The sequence below is a fragment of the Brienomyrus brachyistius genome, chromosome 14 (assembly GCF_023856365.1).
Source record: "Brienomyrus brachyistius isolate T26 chromosome 14, BBRACH_0.4, whole genome shotgun sequence".
Taxonomy (NCBI): Eukaryota; Metazoa; Chordata; class Actinopteri; order Osteoglossiformes; family Mormyridae; genus Brienomyrus; species Brienomyrus brachyistius.
In genome coordinates this window covers 19,422,806-19,444,868 of record NC_064546.1, presented here as the reverse complement: position 1 = coordinate 19,444,868, position 22,063 = coordinate 19,422,806, and the positions used below count along the sequence as shown (strand labels likewise).

Genomic DNA, 22,063 nt, shown 5'->3' with positions numbered 1-22,063 from the left:
GCGAGAAATGAGATGTATAAACCGAAAGTGGGTCAACACTGTTGTTTTCCCCACACCACCTGCCTATGTACTTCCTTTGGGTGGAATACTGCTGGATCTGACACCATAATATCCACGCCTAAAATTCCCACGCTCTGGGGGCATTTACATAGCAGAGCATCGTCATCTCCACATGCAACTTTAGGCACACTTACTCGCCTATTTAATGCAACAAAAATGAAACACTATGAGGCATACAACACCAGATATCACCGATATTCATTTTGCCGATACTAAAGGCCATGCTTAATTACTAAATCAACATTGTATCGACGCAAAGTTGTGAAATTGTGTAACCAAATAAACGATAGCTTTAATAATTTTAATAGTAACAACAGTCACGACTATTATTTAATATGTGCCGGGTTTAACACACTTGGTCACCTTGCTAAGCAATCTTATTTTTGGGCGTCATCGAGTTTATTTAGACAAGAACTGTTAACCGGGCCAGTTGGGTAACATAGTTGCATGTTACCACAACAATATTTTTACTGCTAAACGGCTACGAGACTTATTAATGAATTACTATTATTATTTGCTATGGCAAAATAATAATTAACTCGCTAAGATTTTTTAAGTACAAGTTTATGTAGAAAAGTAGAAAGTAAAAAACGAGCTAATGCCGTTTACGACAAACTACAGCAGGTAGCATGCTAGCTAACTAGTCTATGTGTCGCATTCAAACCAAGCGCCATACATATGTCTTCAAAATAATATTTTACGAGATGTAGATGTACGCAAATTCTAACTCGAATTTCACAAAATATAATAAATTAGGAACTACATAAAGTTTTTCGTGATGTTTTGGTTTATGGTAAACAGTGCTACTCGAAAATAAAATCTTCGTAACAAAGCTTCCAGGACCTTACCTTTGCAAAAAAAAAAATGGCAGCGATACTTTAACAGTCTCGCGAGATTTCATGGGGAAAAAAACGTTAAGCCCTCTCCCTTTCTTGCGTATATTGGATGCACTTTAAGAAGGATTTTAAAATTGCGAGAAATAAAAACACATTACGAAAAGGAATCCTAAAACACAATATACTTTGTTCATTAAATAATGCTGCTAAAAACAAATTTATCTTGCAATTGATCGATTCATATGGGCCCTCTATCATATAGTATTCATTTATTCGTTCGTTTACTCATTCACTCATCACTCATTATTCAGTTCATTCAATCACTCAGTCATTCAGTATCGGAATTTTATTCCCCAAGTGCAAAAAGTATGATATTATCAAGACAGAACTAACAGAATTAAGTAAAATAGCTCTGTGTAATATAATAGAAGTCAATATTCAAATAAGCAAATAGCATAAATATGTAAATAAATAAACACGCAGACAAACAAAGTGGGACACGTATTCATTCAGTATTCAGTATCGTTCTAATGCTGGGTTTTCGCCTGTGTGAATGGCTGTACATTAAACGTTAAGCGGTTAAAAAATGTTAATCATTTCCACTCTTCCCACCACATGACTCCCAAATTCACGATTGTTATTAATTTGATGAAGTACTCTGTCCCTTATTAAATCTGAATATGTTTTCATGTAATTTCATTTCACATATTTGGAATACCTATAAAACCCTGCCACGTACGTGGGGTAACATGAACCCGGACCTTACCCGGACAGCACAGGGTTAATCCGGACACTCCGTACCCTTACGTCACAGAAAGGGTTCGGTGTTTTCTAGGAGTCCGAGAGGTCCACTCTTTTCGAGAGGATTTTGGTGAGGATTTTATAGTTTATACGTTTGGTGTCCGAGTATTATGGGATTGCCCAGTGTATTATATGAAGAAATGAAATGAATGACAATGTAAAATCTAGCTTGGTAAAACTGTTATAGGTATTGCTTATTGTGGAATTGAAATAATGCTTCAAAAAAGAATAACTTCCCTGATATTGATTGACTAGCGATAGTATCTTACGTGTCATATATGCCTTTTTAACATATGAATTGTAATGAACGTGTGCAAATGTCCTGCTTATTAGAACAAATGCAAACATGTGATACAGTGTCCCATAATGTGAAATATACAGGCCTCAACAAATATTTTTACTTCTTTGAGATCGAGCAAAAACAACCAGGACCATTTAAAAACTATATTTTACGATCTTATTCCAATGTTGAGAAATCTGTTTAAAAATCAGTACATTAGTCACAAAGCAGAACAGGTTCTCAAATTGTCTTTTAAAGCCAACATGTATTTTATCGATAACACGTATTTTATTTGTTAAATAAATTTAGTTCATAAATATATAGTCTGCTAATTATAGCATAACATCTAATGCTAGAATTGTAGATCAAGCTGTCTATCGCATATTCTTTAGTAACTTTGAAGGCGACTATCAAAAGTTTCTTACTGGGCTAGAAGCTATCAAAAAGAAAAAAATATATAGTAATGATGATATTGACAGCAAATATAATGTTGGAATTATAACCAGAAAAAAATAATAACGGTCCAAAGCACGTAGTGCTATGGACCTATAATAATGGTACTAAAAATAACATTTCAAAGGCTAATTCGTTTGGCCCGCAGTACAGTACCTGGTGCGTGCGTGTACGCCTGGTGTGCGTGTGTTTGTCCCGCAGTACAGTACCACAATGCGGAAAGTGAGAGTGGCTGTGGTGGGTGCCGGTGTAGTCGGCCTGTCCACTGCAGTATGCATCGCAGAAGCCATTCCCCAAAGCGACGTGACTGTCCTTGCCGACCGGTTCACACCTGACACCACCAGCGACGTAGCTGCCGGTGTCCTTTTTGCCGACGAGTTCCCTGGTGAGTTCCCTGGTCCCATATTTTCGTATACATTCCATATCCCCCGCTCCGCAAGGCCCCCAACCCCCATACGGTCAAATCTTAGAACTGCCCTAGGAAAATACTCTGGCAAGATGTCCGTTCATCTTCATAATCACTTGGCCAGTACAGTGCTGGGGTGAGGCTGCAGCCAGTCCCAGGGAGTGAAGGGGATACCCTGAATGGGATGCAAGTTCAATAAGACACACACACACACACACACACACACACTGTGCAAGAATTCAACCCCCAGTGTTGGAGGTGTGAGGCCATCCTGCCATTCGATTGTGAATAATGTCATCTATACAACAGTTAATTCCGATCAAGAAATCTGACTGGACAAGAGGCGTTCTATGAGTACAGCTATTAGAGTATAACCGCACTCGGACATTTCACATCCCTCCGCTGTGATTATCTTGGAGTACAACTGCACTCCACCTCGTATGTTATTGCTTAATTATAATTATCATCTTTTTCCTTCTTCAGACATTCCTTTGGAGCAGCAGCGACGCTGGTTTCAAAGAACATTTGATCACCTCCTGGCGATTGCTGACTCCCCCGAGGCATCGCCTGCTGGAGTCTTCCTCTGTTCTGGGTAAAGCCCCATGGCACCTTCAGCTAGTCGTGATCTTCTCCGCCGACTACGCGCTAGATGATGGTCTAGCATTGGCTCTGCATAATCAGTACAATCTTGTCTCTGTAGAAGTTCTGACAATTCCTACCCCTTTCAGATCTAATAATGAGATTTCGATGAAGTTGCCAGGTATTCCGAGAAGTCCCCGACGATGGGAAGCCATTCTGGTCTGATTATGTCCTGGGGTTTCGCACTATGACTGACAAAGAGCTGAGGAGGTTCCCGCAGTACAAGTTTGGACAGGCGTACACCACCCTCACGTGCGAATGCACCGCTTACCTCCCTTGGCTGCAGAGCAGGTAATGGATGGATGTTTCGTATTACAAAAGCAATTCTGCTTTCCAGTATCCAGAAACATGCCCTGGAACCTGTGCAGAACCACTGATTCCTATTAGCTAAGATCACAAAAAGCTTATAAGATGTAGAAAGTAAGATACACAGAGTTAGATATAGCAAGATGGCCACGATCCTGGGAATTGCACCCAGTTTTCTTCTGAAACAGTCACATTCATGTAATTCTCTTGGTCAGCCAAGTGAAGGAAGAAACGGTATTTCAGTGGTCAGACAAAGCCAACGTGAGCAAGGCATCAAAAGGTATTTAGGGAAGGTGAAAAATTAACAGCAGATATTAATTCGTATAATTCGTTATAAAACATGCTATGTCATTACTTGTTGCGTGCTGTTCAGACAGGCATTGTAGATTAGCCTGAGGAGCAGAATAAGTTAGAGAAAAACACAATGTCAAACATATCCAGCTTATTTACTGTTTTATTTACTGCTTTCAGGCTCGTAAAGGCTGGTGGTCAGATGAAACATGAGAAAGTTACTGACCTCCATCAGCTGGGCCAGAGGTATGATGTCATCATTAACTGTTCGGGTCTGGGAGCCCGGGACCTGGTTGGGGATGGAGAAGTTTACCCGGTTCGGGGCCAGATCCTGAAGGTCCAGGCTCCCTGGCTGAAGCATTTTGTCCGGGTCAGTGATGGACAGACGTACATCTACCCTGGTATGGCTGGTGTAACGCTGGGGGGCACCAGGCAGATTGGCGACTGGCGCCTGGAGACGGACGCTGAAGAGAGCGAGGGCATCATGGAGCGCTGCTGCCTTCTGGAACCTTCTCTAAGGGGTGCCGTGTGCCAAGGAGTGAAGGTTGGCCTGAGACCTGGAAGACGGAACCTGAGGCTAGAGAGGGAAATGCTTCACCTCCAGGGGCATCGGGTGCCCGTGGTGCACAACTATGGGCATGGAGGGTGGGGCATCACCCTGAGCTGGGGCACGGCGCTGGACGCACTACAACTGGTGCAACAGTGTCTGAATGAGCATCCTCCACCAGCCAAGCTGTGACTGGTTAGACAGTGGAATCCTTTTGCCTTTCAAAACACTAGGAGCTTAGTTTTATCTCTGACATTCACATAGTAAGTCTTACTACTGACTTGCCTTTCTGTCTATTTTTTTTTTTAAATATCGTAATATTTATCACAAAGATTTCAAATGAAATCATCATGCACTATAACTGCCCACTGCAGTGTATTAAATGTCACTGCCTGGAATTGTATACTTGAGCTTCCTCTTCAATCTAATTTGATTTGTTTCAGTGTTATTTATTCAAGCTACTTTTAACATTTTATGTTATCCTTGTGCAGTGATGAGTAAAATCTCATTTTATATAGAAAGAAATATATTGATCCATACTCTATACATTTCTCTGTGTGTGCTGAGAAAAGGGTTGGAACAAGGTTAATCAAATATTATTAACTGACTAACGACTGCCGAAATTCGACTAGTAATGCTTCCTGAGATGCTCATCCCTAGTCCAGAACTTCTCCCGGAATCCATCCATCCATCCATCCATCCATCCATCCATCCATCCATCCATCCATCCATTTTCTGTCCCTGCTTCTCCTAAGCAGGGTTGTGGGGGGGTCTGGAGCTTGTCCAAGGATATTTCTTTAATAGTTTTAATAATTCAGTGATGGCTTGATTCTAATATATGTAAAATGATTTTATATTGATATGAGTTTAAACATCCATCCATCCATTTTCTGTACCAACTTGTCCTATGCAGGGTGATGTAAAATTAAATGTAATGTTTCTAAACATGTTAGAGTAAAATGTACGTTTGCTAAGGATAAAGTGTTTTTTTGCTAAGTATGGCACAAAAATTTAGCAAAAATTCCATGGGAATAAAACTGCATCTTTATCGACATAACATCAACACAGCTAGTGATATACGTACATAGGCGATTGACACAATGCATGTAGGGATTTGTGCTTGTTTTCACCTGTATTTTTGTCAGAATAGCCATATATGTCACTCCGCATCCAATGAATAAAAGCTAAAAAAGTTGATGTGAATCTTCTTACATTTAACAGGTGTCTGGTTTCATCCATGTGACCCAAGTGCAATTCCTGATGTGACAGAAAGCTGGGAATATTATTAAGGTGATCATGAGGTCTAAAATTTTTTCTCTTACTAGTTTATTGATTTAAACAAATTTCTTTGTTTCAAACAGCTTTTAGATTATTTCAGTGTTTACCTCTGCCCTTTGTTTCTTTGTTGAATTTATTTTTAATTTGCTTGAAACAGTTTTTTTTTGTGATTCTAAACAGGTGTCAAAGTATCTTTGCTTCAAACAATGAAAGGAATAAATAAACACAGAGTAACAGGTGGTTAAGAGGAAGTGATGAAACAGTGAATTGGGTGGCAAATTTTTGTTTGCCAAAACATCGCTTTGTAACAATCAAACATAATGGTTTGAATATGTCAAGCTGAAACTGGAATTTAAAATATAGACAAATGATAGCAATGATGTTTTATTCAATGGCTCTCGTATATCATTTTTTTGTTTAAAACAGGAGCCCAGACAGAATTTAACTCTTCAAGGTGCTACAAGAACAGTATCTGATACTGCGATTGCCAAAATACATTCTGAAAAATATATTTTCCATTTTTTTTCCTGAGAAAATGCAATGTATACATTTAATAAATAGTAAAAGAAAAAAAAAACAATTTGTTCAACTCCTGTGATGTACGACATGGGTATTTACATGTGTTAACACTGTTTTACTGGCGTCATATGCAAGCTATTATAGATGCAAAGCTAATTCACTTCATAGCGTACTTTTTTTTTTTTTTTTACAAGAAATGTGACAAAAAAAGTTTGATCATTGAAGAAATGCACAGCCAATTAATGGGCAAGATGAAGAAACTGTACAATAAATCAGCTTGTTTTATAAAATATTGTACGTTGGATTGAGTTTGGGTCAGTTTAATAGACCAGGATGGACATATCATTTGCTGCCATGGAGATGAGCTGTTTTTTCATTGTTAATAGTTTTGACATTGTTGAGTAAGATTTTTGGTCTCTACCATCACAAAGAGTGCTCTCTCTGTACCATGAAAAGGAAAATGGGGTTTTCAGTGTGTAAGCGTTGCCGTTACATAAAGCAATTAAGTTCACTATTTGGATGAATGAATTGCTGTATTATTAATTTGCTTAGTGGATATTTTCTTACATAATGCATTGTCATTAGAGGATAGTCAGCATCTAAACCCTATGTGAGCAGCACCAACCCTGCTGCACACATCTTTTCAGTGATAACTGTTCACATCACTTTTTTTTCCTTTGAAATGCACATTCTCTACACGAGCCACTCTGTACTCCTTCTTGTAAGTCCTTCAAAACGCCAGCAACACTAGCATTTCAACAAGCACGTCGAGCTGAAATAATTGCCTTTGGGGGAAACCAAACACAACGATTCCCAAGAAGGTGTCCTTACGCCTCCTGGCCCAGAAAATTCAGCACCTTGCCCAAAGCTGCAGTCTCCCCATAGCGAATATTGGCAATCTAGTCCAAAGTGTCCAAACCCTGTACATCTTGCCAGATTAGACCTGGACAGGACAATCTCTTTGATTTCCTTACAAAATGGATCTTTTGTTTAAATATTCATGGTTAATGGGTAGCATTGCACTCTGCTGCAATCTTCACACCTCCATGAAGATTCGTGCATTCTGCAGATGCTAAGGACCATCTGTAATAATACAGATCTGTTGCCTGGATACGCCTAGTTGGGAATAATGTCCAATCACAGTCTAGCTTCCCATGTTGGCCCCACCTCTTTTGTGGGTGGGACTGTTTAGGGTTGCACCAACCAGCTGTGGGCATCATCCAACTCTATATCTTCTTCCTCCTCATCATCCTCTTCTTCTTCCTCCTCCTCTGGCTCCTGAGTAGTCAAGGGCAGGTTCAGCAGGAAGCTCGGCTGGTGCGTTTGGGTTGAGGCCGATTTCAGGCCGATCTTCTTCTTTACTAGATGGAACTGGTCCCGGACGAAGTAGTAAAAGTCATACTCATACTTCATGCGCTGATACAGCACTTGCAGGGCCCTCAGGGTGGGGGTGTGTTTCTTCACTGTTCCCGTCATGTTCCCCAGCTTCCTGTACTCTGCGGGACAGGAAGGAGACAGATTTGCAGAGAGATAAGCATCCCTAATGATGGCAGACTGCACTGCTATTTATTTCACTTATAGTTTATCTGCCATGTTATGCAATGCTAATTATGCCAAACCTCACCGACCACGGAATTGAAGAACACCTGTCCGTCCACCCATGAGTCCACCCACTTATCCAGCACAGAGTCACAGGGTTAGTCTTACATTTATCGCAGGTAGTTCAGGGCACAAGGCAGGAGAACACACACACACACACACACACACACACACACAGAGGGGGGACAGGAATTTAACCAGCAGTGGAGGTGTGATGCAACAGCGCCACCTACAGAGCCATTGTGGCACCACAAGTTTATTTTACTTTCCCGAGCATATGGCTCCACCTAGTGGGAGGTATGATTGCTAAGCTGTACATCCTAGTGGTCAGTAGGTGGAAAATTCCTGAGGACGAACTGATTTTTCAAACTACATGGAGCAGATTTTTCCTCGCTCGCGTCTCCCTGGCATTAGCGAGCCATTTCACCGGTGTAATCCTTCATGTGTTTCCATGGTCAAGTGAAAGAAATGAATTACTGTGACAGCGAAGTTTCCAAAGTCTCGTGTCATTTGCAGTGAAAAAAAAAGCCTGATTACAGTGTCTCCAGGGGATGATGTAATCAGACCCCACTGAGCAGTACAGAAGTGAAAATAGGTAGAAGCACAGGTTATTGAGAAAAAATATACACAGAAGATGTTCATGATGAATGTATTCATGATTCAATGTATTCATCCATGATACATTGCCATACGTGTATAGATACGTGACCTTTGCACATTATCAGGACACTAACTGTTGCATTTTTTATGTTTTTTTATGTTACGTTATTACATTGTTATGTTTAATTATTATTATCCAAGTTTCTTCCACTAGGAGAGCCTTACTACCTCATTTTGTTAAGCAAGCACACAAAAATCAATAGACCTGCCTTTGACTTTAATCTAATACGGATCCACAAAGCAAAGCCCATCAAGGAAGCCTCACCGGGGCTTTTGTAGATGCTGAGCACGTCACTGAAGAAGTGAGGTAGAAGACGTTCCAGTAAGAGGAGCACATCTTCCAGCTCTTCCAGGATCCCTACCAGGAGGAAGTTCTCTAGAACGTTCTTTTTGGCTCTCTCCAAAGCCCAGGGACCAGGCTCCCTTCGGAAAGATGTTATGATGACAAAACACATTTTCCAAAATGCTTGAGCAGCACTGATCGTGTTCAGGGTGATTTAATGACAATGAGCATCTAGCCGAGTCAAGCAAAATGCAAGAAATGACTAAAATGAAAAAGACACATTATGGGAAATACCATCATATAGACATTTATCCCGTCTGTCAAAATAGGACATTTTGAGCATAATATCAATATGTAAAAAAGGGTAAGAAGTCTCACCGGCACTGAGGATGTTGTCCACAGAAGTAGGGAATTATGTAGAAGAGGCGAGGGTTAGAGCATTCTGGGTAATTCTCCAGAATACACACGTTAATGTCCTGGGGTGTAAAAAGGCAGATATGAGCAGCAGCCCCCCAGCAGCACAGTCCTACTTCACATCTAAGGATCATCTAGGCTGCAGCAAACACATCCGGCATTTTACCTCGTCACATACCCAGTCTTATTAACTAATGTGCAGCAAATCAGGTTTTTCCCTGCCTGACGACAGAAAACTGAGTAAAAACAACTTGTGTCAGCATATTTTATGTCGTGAGATGATGACAGCCATTTCAAATGTAATGACTTCCTGCATACTTTTCTGGGGTGGTTTTATAGAAAAATAAGAACTTAATAAATGTAATAAATAATGCTTATAATAACTGACGTTAATAACCATTCTCTACTATTTGTAATAAATTGCCAGCAATTATATTAACGAGTTTTACCAACTTATAACGGTGGTCCTTAAAGTGGAACTACAATGAGAATATATGGCATCTCTAAAACTTTTTCTTTAAGAATGAAACAAACGATTGGGGTCGCAGTTATTCCGGAAATGCTTCGTGCTGTTTTATTCCAACAAAATTAAATACAGCAGCTGTTGCCGCTGTCCGCCTAAAGCTGCAGTTCCACATTCATTTCACTAGGTGGTGCCTGCTCACAGGCAGCAGCAATGATTACGGGATTTGGCTGAAAGTCGCCAGGAAAGACATCCTCCCACAAGATCAACGCCGGTTCTTTGAATAATCAAGGAACTTAGGGGTAATTTGAAGAGAGCTGGCGTGACCTTACAGGCAGGGGAAAATCCAAGACAGATTACATTAGAGCAGAAATACAAGGAAACCAAAAATGACACTGCCAAGCTGAGATACTTCACAGAGAGCACGGGCAGAAAAGGAGATATGTAGGTTTATTAGTTCTTTGGTTTTGTGCGTCTTGTCTCACAAAAATTACACTGAGGGCTGCAGTGTTAACTGGCAATAAAAGACACAAAATGAGAACAATGCAGACCAAATGGCATTGCACAACACATAATGAAGCAAGCAAGTGCTGCTAATTTAGAATTCCATGTGCGACAAAGAGCAGAACAAGGGATGTAATGCAGTCAACATGGCCAGCGGCTTGTCACGTGACCTGAAGAATGTACCATTTTGGAAGCACGGGTGGCATGGCGGCTCAGCGAGATGCGATGTTGCCTATGGTTTGGCCTTGAAATCTCACCTCTTGTGTGTGTGGAGTTTGAATGTTCTCTCTGCCATATGGGTTTCCTCTGGCTACTCTGGTATTCTGCCCACAGCCCAAAGAAATGCAGTTAGGCTAACTTTTATCTCTCGATTGCCTGTAGGGTGCATATATATTTGTGATAAAATGGTATCCTCCGTCAGGGTTCATCCCAGCACTGTGCTGTGAAATAGTACACTGAACATTGCTAGTGAAATTTTAAATGATGACATCTTAAAAAGAATTAAAAAATCTCTCTGACATCGCATCCTTCCACGGTGTGAGTATTGCATGTGTGCCCACTGCGATGTCGCAACACGCATCGCTCCTTCTCATGCCACTGGGCGCTGGTCTGGGCTCTAACAGACATGCAGACTGATCATCAGCCCCATGCCAACGAACCCAGCTGGCCTTAATATGACTGATGAACTTATTCAGGGTGACTAAGGAAAGTTGGACGGATGCTCGGCTGGTACGGCCCAGCCCTACATCCTGCTGCAGGCCGCTTTAGCTGTTCGATTCGTACCAGAAGACGTGTGAAGAAATGTGAACACGACTATAGGCTGAACATGGTTGGTGTTAGGATCATATCTAGGGATCCGTTTGGTTTTTCCTAATGGGACCAGGCTTGATTCTAAAGTTTGATCTGAGGCCCCTGAAGAAGTATTGGATGCCACCCCCCCTTTGGGACAAAAAATGGGCAACAAAACGTGCAGAAAGATATGGGACAAATTGCTAAATAGTTTTAGAATAATTATTTATCATGGGGTCTAGAATCACCTGGATAGGGTAAGCATTAGAGTTTAGGTTAAGTTTGTGGCTAGGTTTAGGCTCATGGTTTAGGCTAAGGTTAGGGCTGTCCTTAAGATTATGGTTGGCATCAGGGTCATGTTTAGGGTTCTGTCAGAGGTCCAGGTCTGGAGTTGGTTATTGGTGCATTTCGGGTTCTGTTACGCTTAGGACTGGCATTTTTGTTATCTAGGGTTTGGTTGGGCCTTGTGAGAAAATCATTAGTAGTGTGTTGTAATAGATCATCGTATCTACTGTAATTCTCGACACCCCACCTTCAAATAGCAGAGATTAATTCCCACAAGTGGGACACCCCCACACTGGCCTCCAGAACATCCGAGAGAATAATAAGCAAGAGACGTTCTTTTAAGGAACATGCAACTTCATGGGTTCTTAGTCTGAAAGCATATGAAAGTGAATAATAATAGTATTAGATCAAGATTCTTTCTTACGGTATTATTTGCCGAACTCTTAATGAATGTGTGCATTGTGAAGGACGGAGAAAAAGAAACATAGAAAAACTGCTTATTTGTTTTCCAGGGAAAAAAGCTGATGAGTATTTCCACTTAATCATCCTCCGGCGAAACCAGTGAACTCAACACACTGGCCAGCTCACAGGCAGGGAGCAGATTTCTGGTGGTGCGAGAGCTGATCTCACAGCAGTGTGCCGGTACGTGGATGTTTTCGTACTGCGTCTTCTTCCACGGACGAGGGGGCCGTGGACTTGATCAGCCTCTTGGCTGCTACTTGCGCATGAGACAAGCTTCGCAAAAACAGCCGGGGATAGGTGGACCGTTTCAGACAGGAAGTTTGGCTTGGTGGGGGAGTGGGCGGATTGGCCCATCGTTAAAGGCTTGGGGGGGGGGGGGGGGGGAGGCTGCAGTCACTGCCAGGGCTAAGAGAATATCCAGATACAGGTCGCAGCATGGTTGGCAATACCACCGACCATCTACAAGTGCATGCATGTGTTTTTTTAAAACGCTGCGACTGATTCGCTAAAGAGCGCAGCTGCCTGCGGTTCTGTGGCTGCGCAGTAATGTGGGCGGAGCCAATGAATTTATTATAGACTTAAACCGCCAGACGCGTCTAAGGTCCCTTCGGACACGATGCGAGCGGGACTGCCAGGCGAACGCCACACGACTTTCACGGGGCACTAAAGCCGGCCTCACGCCCCCTGCCCCCCCCCACCCCGGGTCCTGGCATGAGTCAAGGGTTTGGGGCGTGATATAATGATGAAAGAAAGATCCCCAGACTGGTGTGGGGTATTAAGCAGAAATTAAAAAACGCTGAGTAAACTATGCACGCAATTTCTAGCTCAGACCACAAGAAAGAAGAAGAAAAGAAATCGCGAAACACCACATCTCCGAATTCCCAACGCAGGAAAAGCTGCTCCAGGCCAAGCTGTCAATTAGGAAGCGGCTGGGAAGAGCGCCATCCCTATTTATACACGAGGACCACTCCCTACCCAGCCCCTACAGTCCCTGCAAAGCAAATTAAACCCAACACCGCCAGCGGTTGGGTGCCATGCTGGCTTGCCTTTATTCCTCTGTCATATTTACGAGACCAAGCACTAAATCAGGTTTTTTTTCTAATTGCAGCTTATGTTCCTTGATTCAAGTTGGACTGTGCGTTTAAAGGAAAACTCTCGTTTTTCAAACACGGGACAAATGTGCTTCGAGGCCTCGAGTATCACCTGCTGATCATAAGCGGTTACATCTGCTGTACAAAAGCAAAAGCCGTAACTGCATTTGACTGAAATTGAGTCATTATTGAAATCGGGTCCCTTGGCCTCTGTTTTATCTCGGAAATAAATACATTAGTTCAGCTACGCTCAGTTTTGAAGAAAACACCATCATTTACCCACCTACTGCACACGCACAAACTTTCAAGCCTCCTTTTCTCAGTTTCAATGTCAACTGTGTTTTGCCTTGTAGGGACTATTTAATTATTATCTGCCTATTATAGTTCCAGCCTGAATTCCAAACAGACTACGGACAAGCATTATTTCAGTTTAGATATACATAAGTAAACATATCTTTTAAATAATTAGAGCCTCCAGAATGAAAATTGTTTAGGTTGATAATTTATGGGGTAAAGAACATAGAACGTCTGGTAATTATCTTTGTCATATAAAAAGTTTCAGGGTGACTCCATAGGCTGCATGGAGACACGTTCAGCTCTGAAATCCAGTGAGGTCATTTGTGCCGATGAGATCAACAGCGACATGAGTGGAGGTTAGAGACACCCACAGTGAATTTACATTCACACCCCATGTGGCAGAGACAGCAGTGTGGTAGCTGGCTGGTTTAATTTAAACCCTTATTACTAGACCACAACCATTACAGGCCAGCCTCTGACAAATGCATTAATCATCAGACACATTTGCTCCTCGTCGTGGGTTTTACAGAGTGGGTCAGTGAAGTTCAGGACTGGATTGGAGCGAATGCCTGTCAGCAAAGGTAGGAATGTATAAGATGGGGGAGGGATGAAACTGAAAGGCTGGTCGGGGTCAGGTGGCAAGATAATTGCTGATTCACTACAGGATCACGGTTGGTCTTGGACATATCCCATAATGCACTGTGCTCAAGGCTGGAGGACACTTGGGTAAGGATGTCTGTCAATCGCAGGGGATATACACAAACGGTCAGAAACGATAGGCAACTTTGAGACACCAATTCGCCTAATCGCATGTCTTTGCACAGCAGAAGGAAACCAGAGAGCCCAAAGGTAGACCATATAAACACGGGATAAACATGGGATAAACATGGGATAAACACGCAAACTCCATATACTGTATACGCAGGCAACTGCACTAATTTGGCTGTTTTAATCAATATGCAATTATTACCAAGAATAAGGTATTTAAAAACATAGCCTTCATATTTTTTTTGCTCAAAGCCAAAGTTACAGATGAGTCTTAGTACAGACATGTGCATGGATGGACTATAGATCCATCCATCCATCCATTTTCCAAACCGCTTATCCTATTGGGTCGCGGGGGGTCCGGAGCCTATCCCGGAATCAATGGGCACGAGGCAGGGAACAACCCAGGATGGGGGGCCAGCCCATCGCAGGGCACACTCACACACCATTCACTCACACATGCACACCTACGAGCAATTCAGCAACTCCAATTAGCCTCAGCATGTTTTTGGACTGTGGGGGGAAACCGGAGTACCCGGAGGAAACCCCACGACGACATGGGGAGAACATGCAAACTCCGCACACATGTGACCCAGGCGGAGACTTGAACCCGGGTCCCAGAGGTGTGAGGCGACAGTGCTAACCACTGCACCAGACTATAGATCCCTAATGTCAAAAAATGAATTTCAAATAATTAAAAATAGACATAAAATAAGAAAATGGTGATTAATTTTAAAAGTATGCATAAAGAAAAAAAAATACATAAATTATTAAAATGATAATAATCTACCAAATAGTCTGCAACTGTGAGCCTTGATCAGTGTTTTATTACCAGCGTGAGGAATGCAGAGCGCCCCCTGCAGGCATGGAATAAAAAAGCCAGGATAGGAACCTTACCAGATATCTCTCAAAATCTTTCATTCCAGGAGTCCGGATCAGGTGGTTCTGTTCTCCCCTCCAGTCCCCAAAACGGCGAAAGAAATAATTGGAGAGGAAGCGGCTTATAGGGTCCCTAATGATGTTGATGTACACTGGCTGTTCGATCCTGAACCTGGGGGGACGAAAGGTGTGTGATGATCCCAGGAATTTTCCCACGTAACCTGTAACTGTAAGTCGTTAAATACCTTTCTTAATCATACAACAGTGAGAGATGCCTCTCAAGATGCCTCTCATGAATTCATTTAGCGGCATTAACGTTATGAGATCTTGGTCTTATATACTTGCTGTCGTAAATATCCCTCTCAAACATGCAGCAGCAGCACCATTCCTACGACCTGAAGTCACAAGGGAAGGTCCTTATATACCATGTTGGTGCTTGTTAAGATGGCCTCTGTCTCATTGGGCTGAATGAAGTGTTATGGGACATTAAGCTATTACTGCAGTGTGACCTCGGTCTCGACAGTCTACGTGCTCGACTCTTACCTGGTGAAGTTAAGGAAATGTACATGCCGTGTGAAAAGGAACGGCTTTGGAAGGTTACTAATATTCTTCATAAGGTCCACCTGGAAAAAAACACCTAATGGTCAGAAAACGACCGACACATTTTATGACAAATATCAAAAATCATTTGCAGAACATCTGATTTCAAGACATTTGAAGACGTTTTAAGCATCATTTGGAAAATGGACAAAAATGACTGAACCCCGGCAAACAGCTTTGTACGTAATTTGTTTTATTTGCCATTTTTGAGCGTTAAGCCTGCATTTACGGAATGGCTGTGACTGAAAAGTTCATTTGAATAACTACAGCAGTCCTGCGTGAGGATTTAGCTAGCAGGTGAAACTGCCTATTAAATCAGCACAGCTTTCCTGGCAGGTATGGTAATAAAATCAGTGGGCCCAGTCAGGACGGCACCCGGCACCTGTTAGTGGCCCATAAAATTCTCCATATATTTGCAGAGCCTGTCAGACAGATTGCTTGGTTGCCTGGTTACGTACAGCCTTACATCATAACCTCTGTCAGATAGGTGGGAACAGGTCATGTCAGATGCACAATGCTGGAGCTGTCGACAGGTCCGGTTACCAGCGAAAGGACAAGACTTGAGGAATTTGTGGAGGAGGCAGAAAGAAGTGAGGTGAAGGTCTGGAATTCCTGCCATGTTTGCTGTGCTTTACTTCCTGAGTGAACCACTCTTAAAACATCCTGACTAACTTCATGAGGATACAGGGGCTATGTAAACAGGAGTAACTGTATGGCAGTTATAGAAATGCTATGAGAAGGCCAGGGCTTTGACGCCATCTTTTCATTGGCCAATCGGTGTCAGGTGGGTGCTTGCATTCACACACTTCATCCATTAGGAAGTGACAAAGCGTCTGCTCCATAAACCGCCTGACCCGAAAGTCTGATAGTTGAGTGTGCACTGCTGACACCCCTAACCCTCAAAGGCAAGTGAATCTGAACAAGCCCATGTCTGTCTCCACGCTCCTACTCAAGCCAAGGGCTGTTTGACCTGCTTCTACCCGACGTCATTTTGACAGACCTCAATAAATGAGTCACAGGTCCCCAAACACACTGCTTTTATTGGCAGTTAATGTATATGAACGCAAGGCCAGGAGACACGAAGTCTGCGTAAGGATCATTTACCCAGTCCGAGTGCAACTGAAAAGCGCTAACACACACCCTGGCCCTCTGTCATGTTCTCGTGTTTGTGCAATGACAACGGCTCCCCCGCTGGCCACCCGTGCCAAATTCTCTGCTCCCCGGCAGACAAATACAGCTGCACTCTTCAGTTCTTGAGCCGAAGGAAAAAGGGGGAGGGGCTAACGCGTTCGTTGGTATTTTCAGCTGGTGCCGCTACAAGGACGCTTCGAGGTCAAGCGCTAAACGTGATGCTAGCCACGTTCGGGCAGTGATGATGCAGGAGATGCGGCAGCGGGGGGTCGGGGAGGGTGGGGGGTGTAACGACGAGGCCTCCCTTTACCTGCTCGTGTTTTGTGAGCCTGGTTTTGTTGTGGATTTCGGAGGACACCAGGGTGAAATGGTGACGCTCGGCCAGGACACGTAGCAGCAGGACCACAGTGCGGCTGCCGCACTTCCCCACCCGGTTGTAGACTACCTGGCTAGGGAATGGCAGCACCTGGCAGTGTCGGGACACAAGGGGGCGCCAGTCAGTGTTGTGGGGCTGGTCAATATGTTAGGGCATTTACATAACAAAGAGCGAGAAATTTGTGACTCACTCTAGGGGGATAGGGTCCATGGTCATCAAAAAAAGTTGACTGTCCTGTGAAAAGAGAAAATGAACCATTATAACAGGTAAACTAAATTAAACTAGACACAGGAAAATTGAGAATGACATTAGCTATATATGAGTCATGCAATATTCTGAACATGAGAAATTTACAAATAAGAGGAGGCCATTCGGACCACCAAGCTCGTTTGGGCCAAATCAAATATCCATCCATCCATCCATCCATCCATCCATCCATCCATCCATCCATCCATCCATCCATCCCTCCCTTCCACCCTCCCTCACTCACAGGGACACACATACATGCAAGATGGCTGATGTATATATGCGATTATCTGAACTGCATGAGAAAACCCATGTGACAGAGGGGGAATAAGAAAACACACACACACACACACACACAGCAAGAGCTTGTGAGGCAACACCCAACCTCCTACCCAACGAGCCACCCAGCTGTGCTTCAGTTCGGAATAATAAAACTAAAAATCACATTCATGCTAACAGAGTCATGCCAAAATAAATGGCAAACAAAAACTGCATTTGGGTTTTGACAGGGAAAATGTACGTCTTTACTGACAGCTTCAAAACAAGGCATAACGAGGCAGCCATAACGAGGCCCGGAATGATCTTTTGGTATTGGCATGTGTCTGGAATGCTGGAGACTGGAATTTCAAAAACATGCACTTACTGCATAACCATTTCATTTGCTTTATGAAATTAGTAATTTCAAAAGTATAGGTTAGCAAAAGATAAACCTTAAATACATTTAAGCTAAGGGAACATTGAAAGAATCTTATCGTGTTCACAATATAACATGTAAATAAAAAGGAGTTATTATGCCATAATATTACACTAAGCATTCCACTTCAAACGTCGGTTTTTTTCCACATTAAAGTTGTTTTGCTGGTACCTGCGATTTTTTTTCTACATATTTATGGAATCCTGTCTGTTATGCTGATCATGTAATATTTTGAGCTTTGGGGTGATTATGTTAGGGAACTGAATTTGTGCTGTAGATATATTTGCACGGAGTCGCCAGCATAATAACAAAAAGCAGCTGATGCCGCATTTAAAGTACTAATGAATAATTAATAGCCATTTCAATTAATAAATTATTTCAATCATATAATTCTAGTACGAAAAAAAAAAACATGCTGGCTAGCTTGACTAACACAGACATCCACCACACTGGCAGATGTGTAGATAATTACTGTAAATGTTGTCAGAGGACAAACATAAGTTTTGCGTCACTTACACTGCAGGGCCACAGAAACATTGCTGTGACATTTGCAAAAGGCTGCCCTAGCTGTCAAACCTCACCGCAGAATTGGTTGTGGTGTCTTGGTTAGCCAATAGGAACATGTGCTATTTTTAGTTGTCGGGATGGTAAATGGACAAAGACCTTTCAGCTCCTGCTGGAGGTGCTTGGCCTACTTTCTCTTTCGTTCTCTCTCATTCCCATCATGACGGCTGTTGAAAGCCACTCCTGTAACCAATTTCCCCGTTATTTGTGCAGCCTGCATTGTGCAATAGCGGGTTTTTTGTGTAGCGCAATTCCTCTGTAACCCTGAGATATTCCCATTACGCTATTCCACTCATCGTTCCTATGAAATTCACACCGAAAGAGGTCCCTGCTGTCTCAGTTGATGATTATGGAGACTCAACGGTGGATCAGATCATTAAGTCATTTGGGGATCCACAGAGTAACCCTGTGCTACAGAGGGGACGATAGGGGCGGGGCCACTGTCTCAAACGCCAGGACCCCACCCACAGGTGTCTGTCCAGTGCCAGAGCATCCACTTACCGGCCAAAAGGCCTCGACCACTTTGCATTTCTCAGCTTCAGAGATACGGGTCAGCGTTTATAATGGGTCAAATGGTCTAACCCAAGAAGTAATATACTAGGAAAGGTAAAAAGGAAAATGCACTTAAAACAACCAGAGTGGACTAAAATGCCCTGGATGACAATGGAGGCCCAGAAGCTGCTGAAAGACAGAAATACTGCTTTTAGGTGCTGGGACGCTTTACAGTGCAGCCAGAGCCACCATGAAGAGAGGCGTCCGAGAGGCCAAAGCAGCCTGCAGCCTCAGTACCATCTGAGGAGCACCAGCACCAGGCAGGTGTGACCGGGTCTCCAGCACATCACCAGCTACAAATCCGGCAACTCCACAGCCGCTGAGGGAGATGCTTCTCTGGGAACCCGAGGAAGGCAGCAGGACCTGATGGTGCGGCTGGACGGTGTTGAAGGATTGTGTGGATCAACTGGCTAGAGTCCTTACTAGGATTTCCAATCAGTCCCTGTCCCACTGTCCTAGCTTGACTTAAGGCTTCCATCATTGTTCTGCTGCCAAAAAAAATCCACAACGAACAGTCTGAATGATTTCCTCCCAGTGGCACTTACATCAGTCATTATGAAGTGCTTTGAGAAACTGGTGAGGAGCCATAGCATTGCCTGCCTGCCAGCAGACCAGTCCAAACTGGCAGACTTGGGACTTCCATCACTCACCTGGAGTTGGATACTGGACTTTCTGTCAGGTCACTCCCATAGGGTCAGACTGGGTTCCCACACCTCTACTGCTCTCAGTATCGACACCAGGTCACTGCAGGGCTGTGTGCTCAGCCCGCTCCTCTACACCCTCTACACACATGACTGTGCCCCCACATACCGCAACAGCAAGACCATGAAGTCTGCAGATGATACGACGGTCATCTCAGACAAGTAGAGTGAGCTGCCATATAAGGACGAGGTGGAGCTGCTGTGAGAGGGGTGCAGAGTCAACAAGCTGCTCCTCAACACCACGAAAACAAAGGAGCTGGTTGCTGATTTCGGAAAAAATAAAACTGACATTCAGCCGATCACCATCGACGAGACATATGTGGAGAGGGTTCCGGTGTTCAGGTTCCTGGGTATTGAGCTGGTGGATGACCTGATCTGGGGTGCTAAGACTAAGGAGCTGCTGAAAAAGGTGCAGGAGAGACTGTGTTTTCTGAGAATCTCCCCAAAAATCTGCTCCCTGCCTTTTACCACTGATCCACCGAGAGCGTACTTACGTACGGACTCTGCGTGTCCTTCGGCTGCTGCACTTCCACAGATGCTAAAGCTCTCAGCAGGGCCGTCAGGGCAGCAGAGAAAACAACTGGCTGCCCGCTCCCCACCCTGACACAAATCTACACCTCCCGATGCCAGAAAAAAGCTACGGACATTTCACAGGATTCATCACATGCCGGCGACTGTCTCTTTCAGCTTTTGCAATCAGGAAAGAGATACAGGACAATGAAAATCAGGACAAACCGCCTAAAAAAACATTTTTATCCCAAAGCAATCATGGCCTTAAACTCAAAACAGAACTGTTCATTTTTATATTTCATAAGTGCAATTCATATATCCAGTGCAATATGTATAGTAAGTGCAATTTGTATATTTTTAATATATTCTTTTATTACTCATGCCACACATTGAGTCGCCTGCATTTTCTCACTTTCATTAAGTGACAATGAACATAGAGATTCTTTTCTTATCTTAAAATGCTGAGCAAGCATTTGACATTAAATATAGTGATCAGATTTTTTTATTAGAGAAAATAAAAAAAACATTGCAAATTATATTCAAAATATGAACTACAATATAAATAATAAAATAAAATATCTACTAGGAAAGGAAACGATATCATGCTACACTTGTATCAATGCTAATACAAGCAGATTCCCTACTGATTGGACAGTTTTGATATACAAGTGTTCCAAAGGGGAGGAGCCACCATTGAAAAAGCTTGGTCACTTTTAGTCTTATACCCGGGTCTAGGGACATCTAGAACCATCAGGCTGGAAGACCTGAGGGTCCTGATTGGGGTGTGGAGAAGCAGAATCGCTGATAGGCTGGTGCCATTTAAGGCCTTAAAAACAAACAATATCATTTATAATAAATGTAACCAATGGAGAGACACCAGAATTGGTGAGAAATGGTCTGTCAGCAGACACACAACTGCACTTTGGATGGGCTGCAAGCAATGAATGGACCCCTGATCTATGCTCACATACAATGAGTTACAACAGTTAATATATAATTAGATAAATAATCCGAGATAAAAATGCCTGGGTAGGTGGGCACCGCATGGAGGCTGTAGAATGTGAGCCTGGAGCCTGGCTGCAGTCCAGGATAAACTGCCATCTTGCCCTTACTGGGATCCACGCACGTTTAAGAGCGAATAACAAAACCCTGTCCGCTTTCTCTGAACGGGTTAAAGGTTAAATACCTGACGTCATGCGGAACTTTCCCCTTCCGAAAACCCCCCCCGTGTTGTGAAAACAGGCATAATGTAGAAGAACATCAGCGCAAAAAAAAACCAGAAAGATAGATGCTTAGTCTGCAGGATTCAGTTTGAAGATCTTTGAATTTCCATCTTTTTCAGGGACAGATCGGCCTTCCTCTGCTGGCCTGCAAGTATCACGGCGATGGGAATGAAGGAAAGGTCATCCGGCAGCGCTGAGGTTTTATGTGATCTGTCCTGGAAATGGGTAATTAAGAAAAAAATAGCATCCTGTTTTCGTGTCTCTTGTGTCCAGAATGAACATTATGTACATAGTTGGGTTTCTACAAGAAAAATATTGCATTTCCCATAGAAGCGCATCAAGCTTTTTGGCTTACAGGCCTGCATCATGGCTGCCAAAGAGACAAACACGGTCTGCGCATGTTCAGGGTTATTCTAGGCTGCTGCCAATTCAAGTGACACTTTAACAAATGAGAAGATTCGCAATGGACTTTCCATAGAGCACAGACTGGGCCTTTCAGACGTTCAACCCTAGTGACCCTCTAACAGGAAGTAAAGGGCACTGAGCCGGGGGACACTCT

General features: G+C 43.1%; 2 protein-coding genes across 2 annotated transcripts in view; one reads left to right on the top strand and one right to left on the bottom strand.

Annotated features, from left to right (window-relative positions):
- The first annotated feature begins 2,643 nt into the window (after nucleotides 1–2,643).
- ddo (D-aspartate oxidase) lies at nucleotides 2,644–5,837 on the top strand. The gene is made up of 4 exons (XM_048973831.1): nucleotides 2,644–2,815; nucleotides 3,320–3,428; nucleotides 3,590–3,766; nucleotides 4,253–5,837. Exons 1-4 carry the CDS (start codon nucleotides 2,644–2,646, stop codon nucleotides 4,809–4,811), a joined length of 1,017 nt encoding a protein of 338 aa, XP_048829788.1. The 3' UTR covers nucleotides 4,812–5,837.
- A 428-nt stretch (nucleotides 5,838–6,265) lies between these two features.
- Nucleotides 6,266–22,063, bottom strand: part of LOC125706987 (uronyl 2-sulfotransferase-like) — a 28,842-nt gene continuing 13,044 nt past the window's right edge. The window contains exons 2-8 of the mRNA XM_048973830.1: nucleotides 17,205–17,248; nucleotides 16,949–17,104; nucleotides 15,451–15,530; nucleotides 14,926–15,079; nucleotides 9,337–9,434; nucleotides 8,941–9,098; nucleotides 6,266–7,912 (exon numbers count right to left, since the gene is read on the bottom strand). Coding sequence (XP_048829787.1) covers nucleotides 7,605–7,912; nucleotides 8,941–9,098; nucleotides 9,337–9,434; nucleotides 14,926–15,079; nucleotides 15,451–15,530; nucleotides 16,949–17,104; nucleotides 17,205–17,248 — 998 coding nt within the window. The 3' untranslated portion in view covers nucleotides 6,266–7,604. The remainder of the gene's footprint in view (nucleotides 7,913–8,940; nucleotides 9,099–9,336; nucleotides 9,435–14,925; nucleotides 15,080–15,450; nucleotides 15,531–16,948; nucleotides 17,105–17,204; nucleotides 17,249–22,063) is intronic.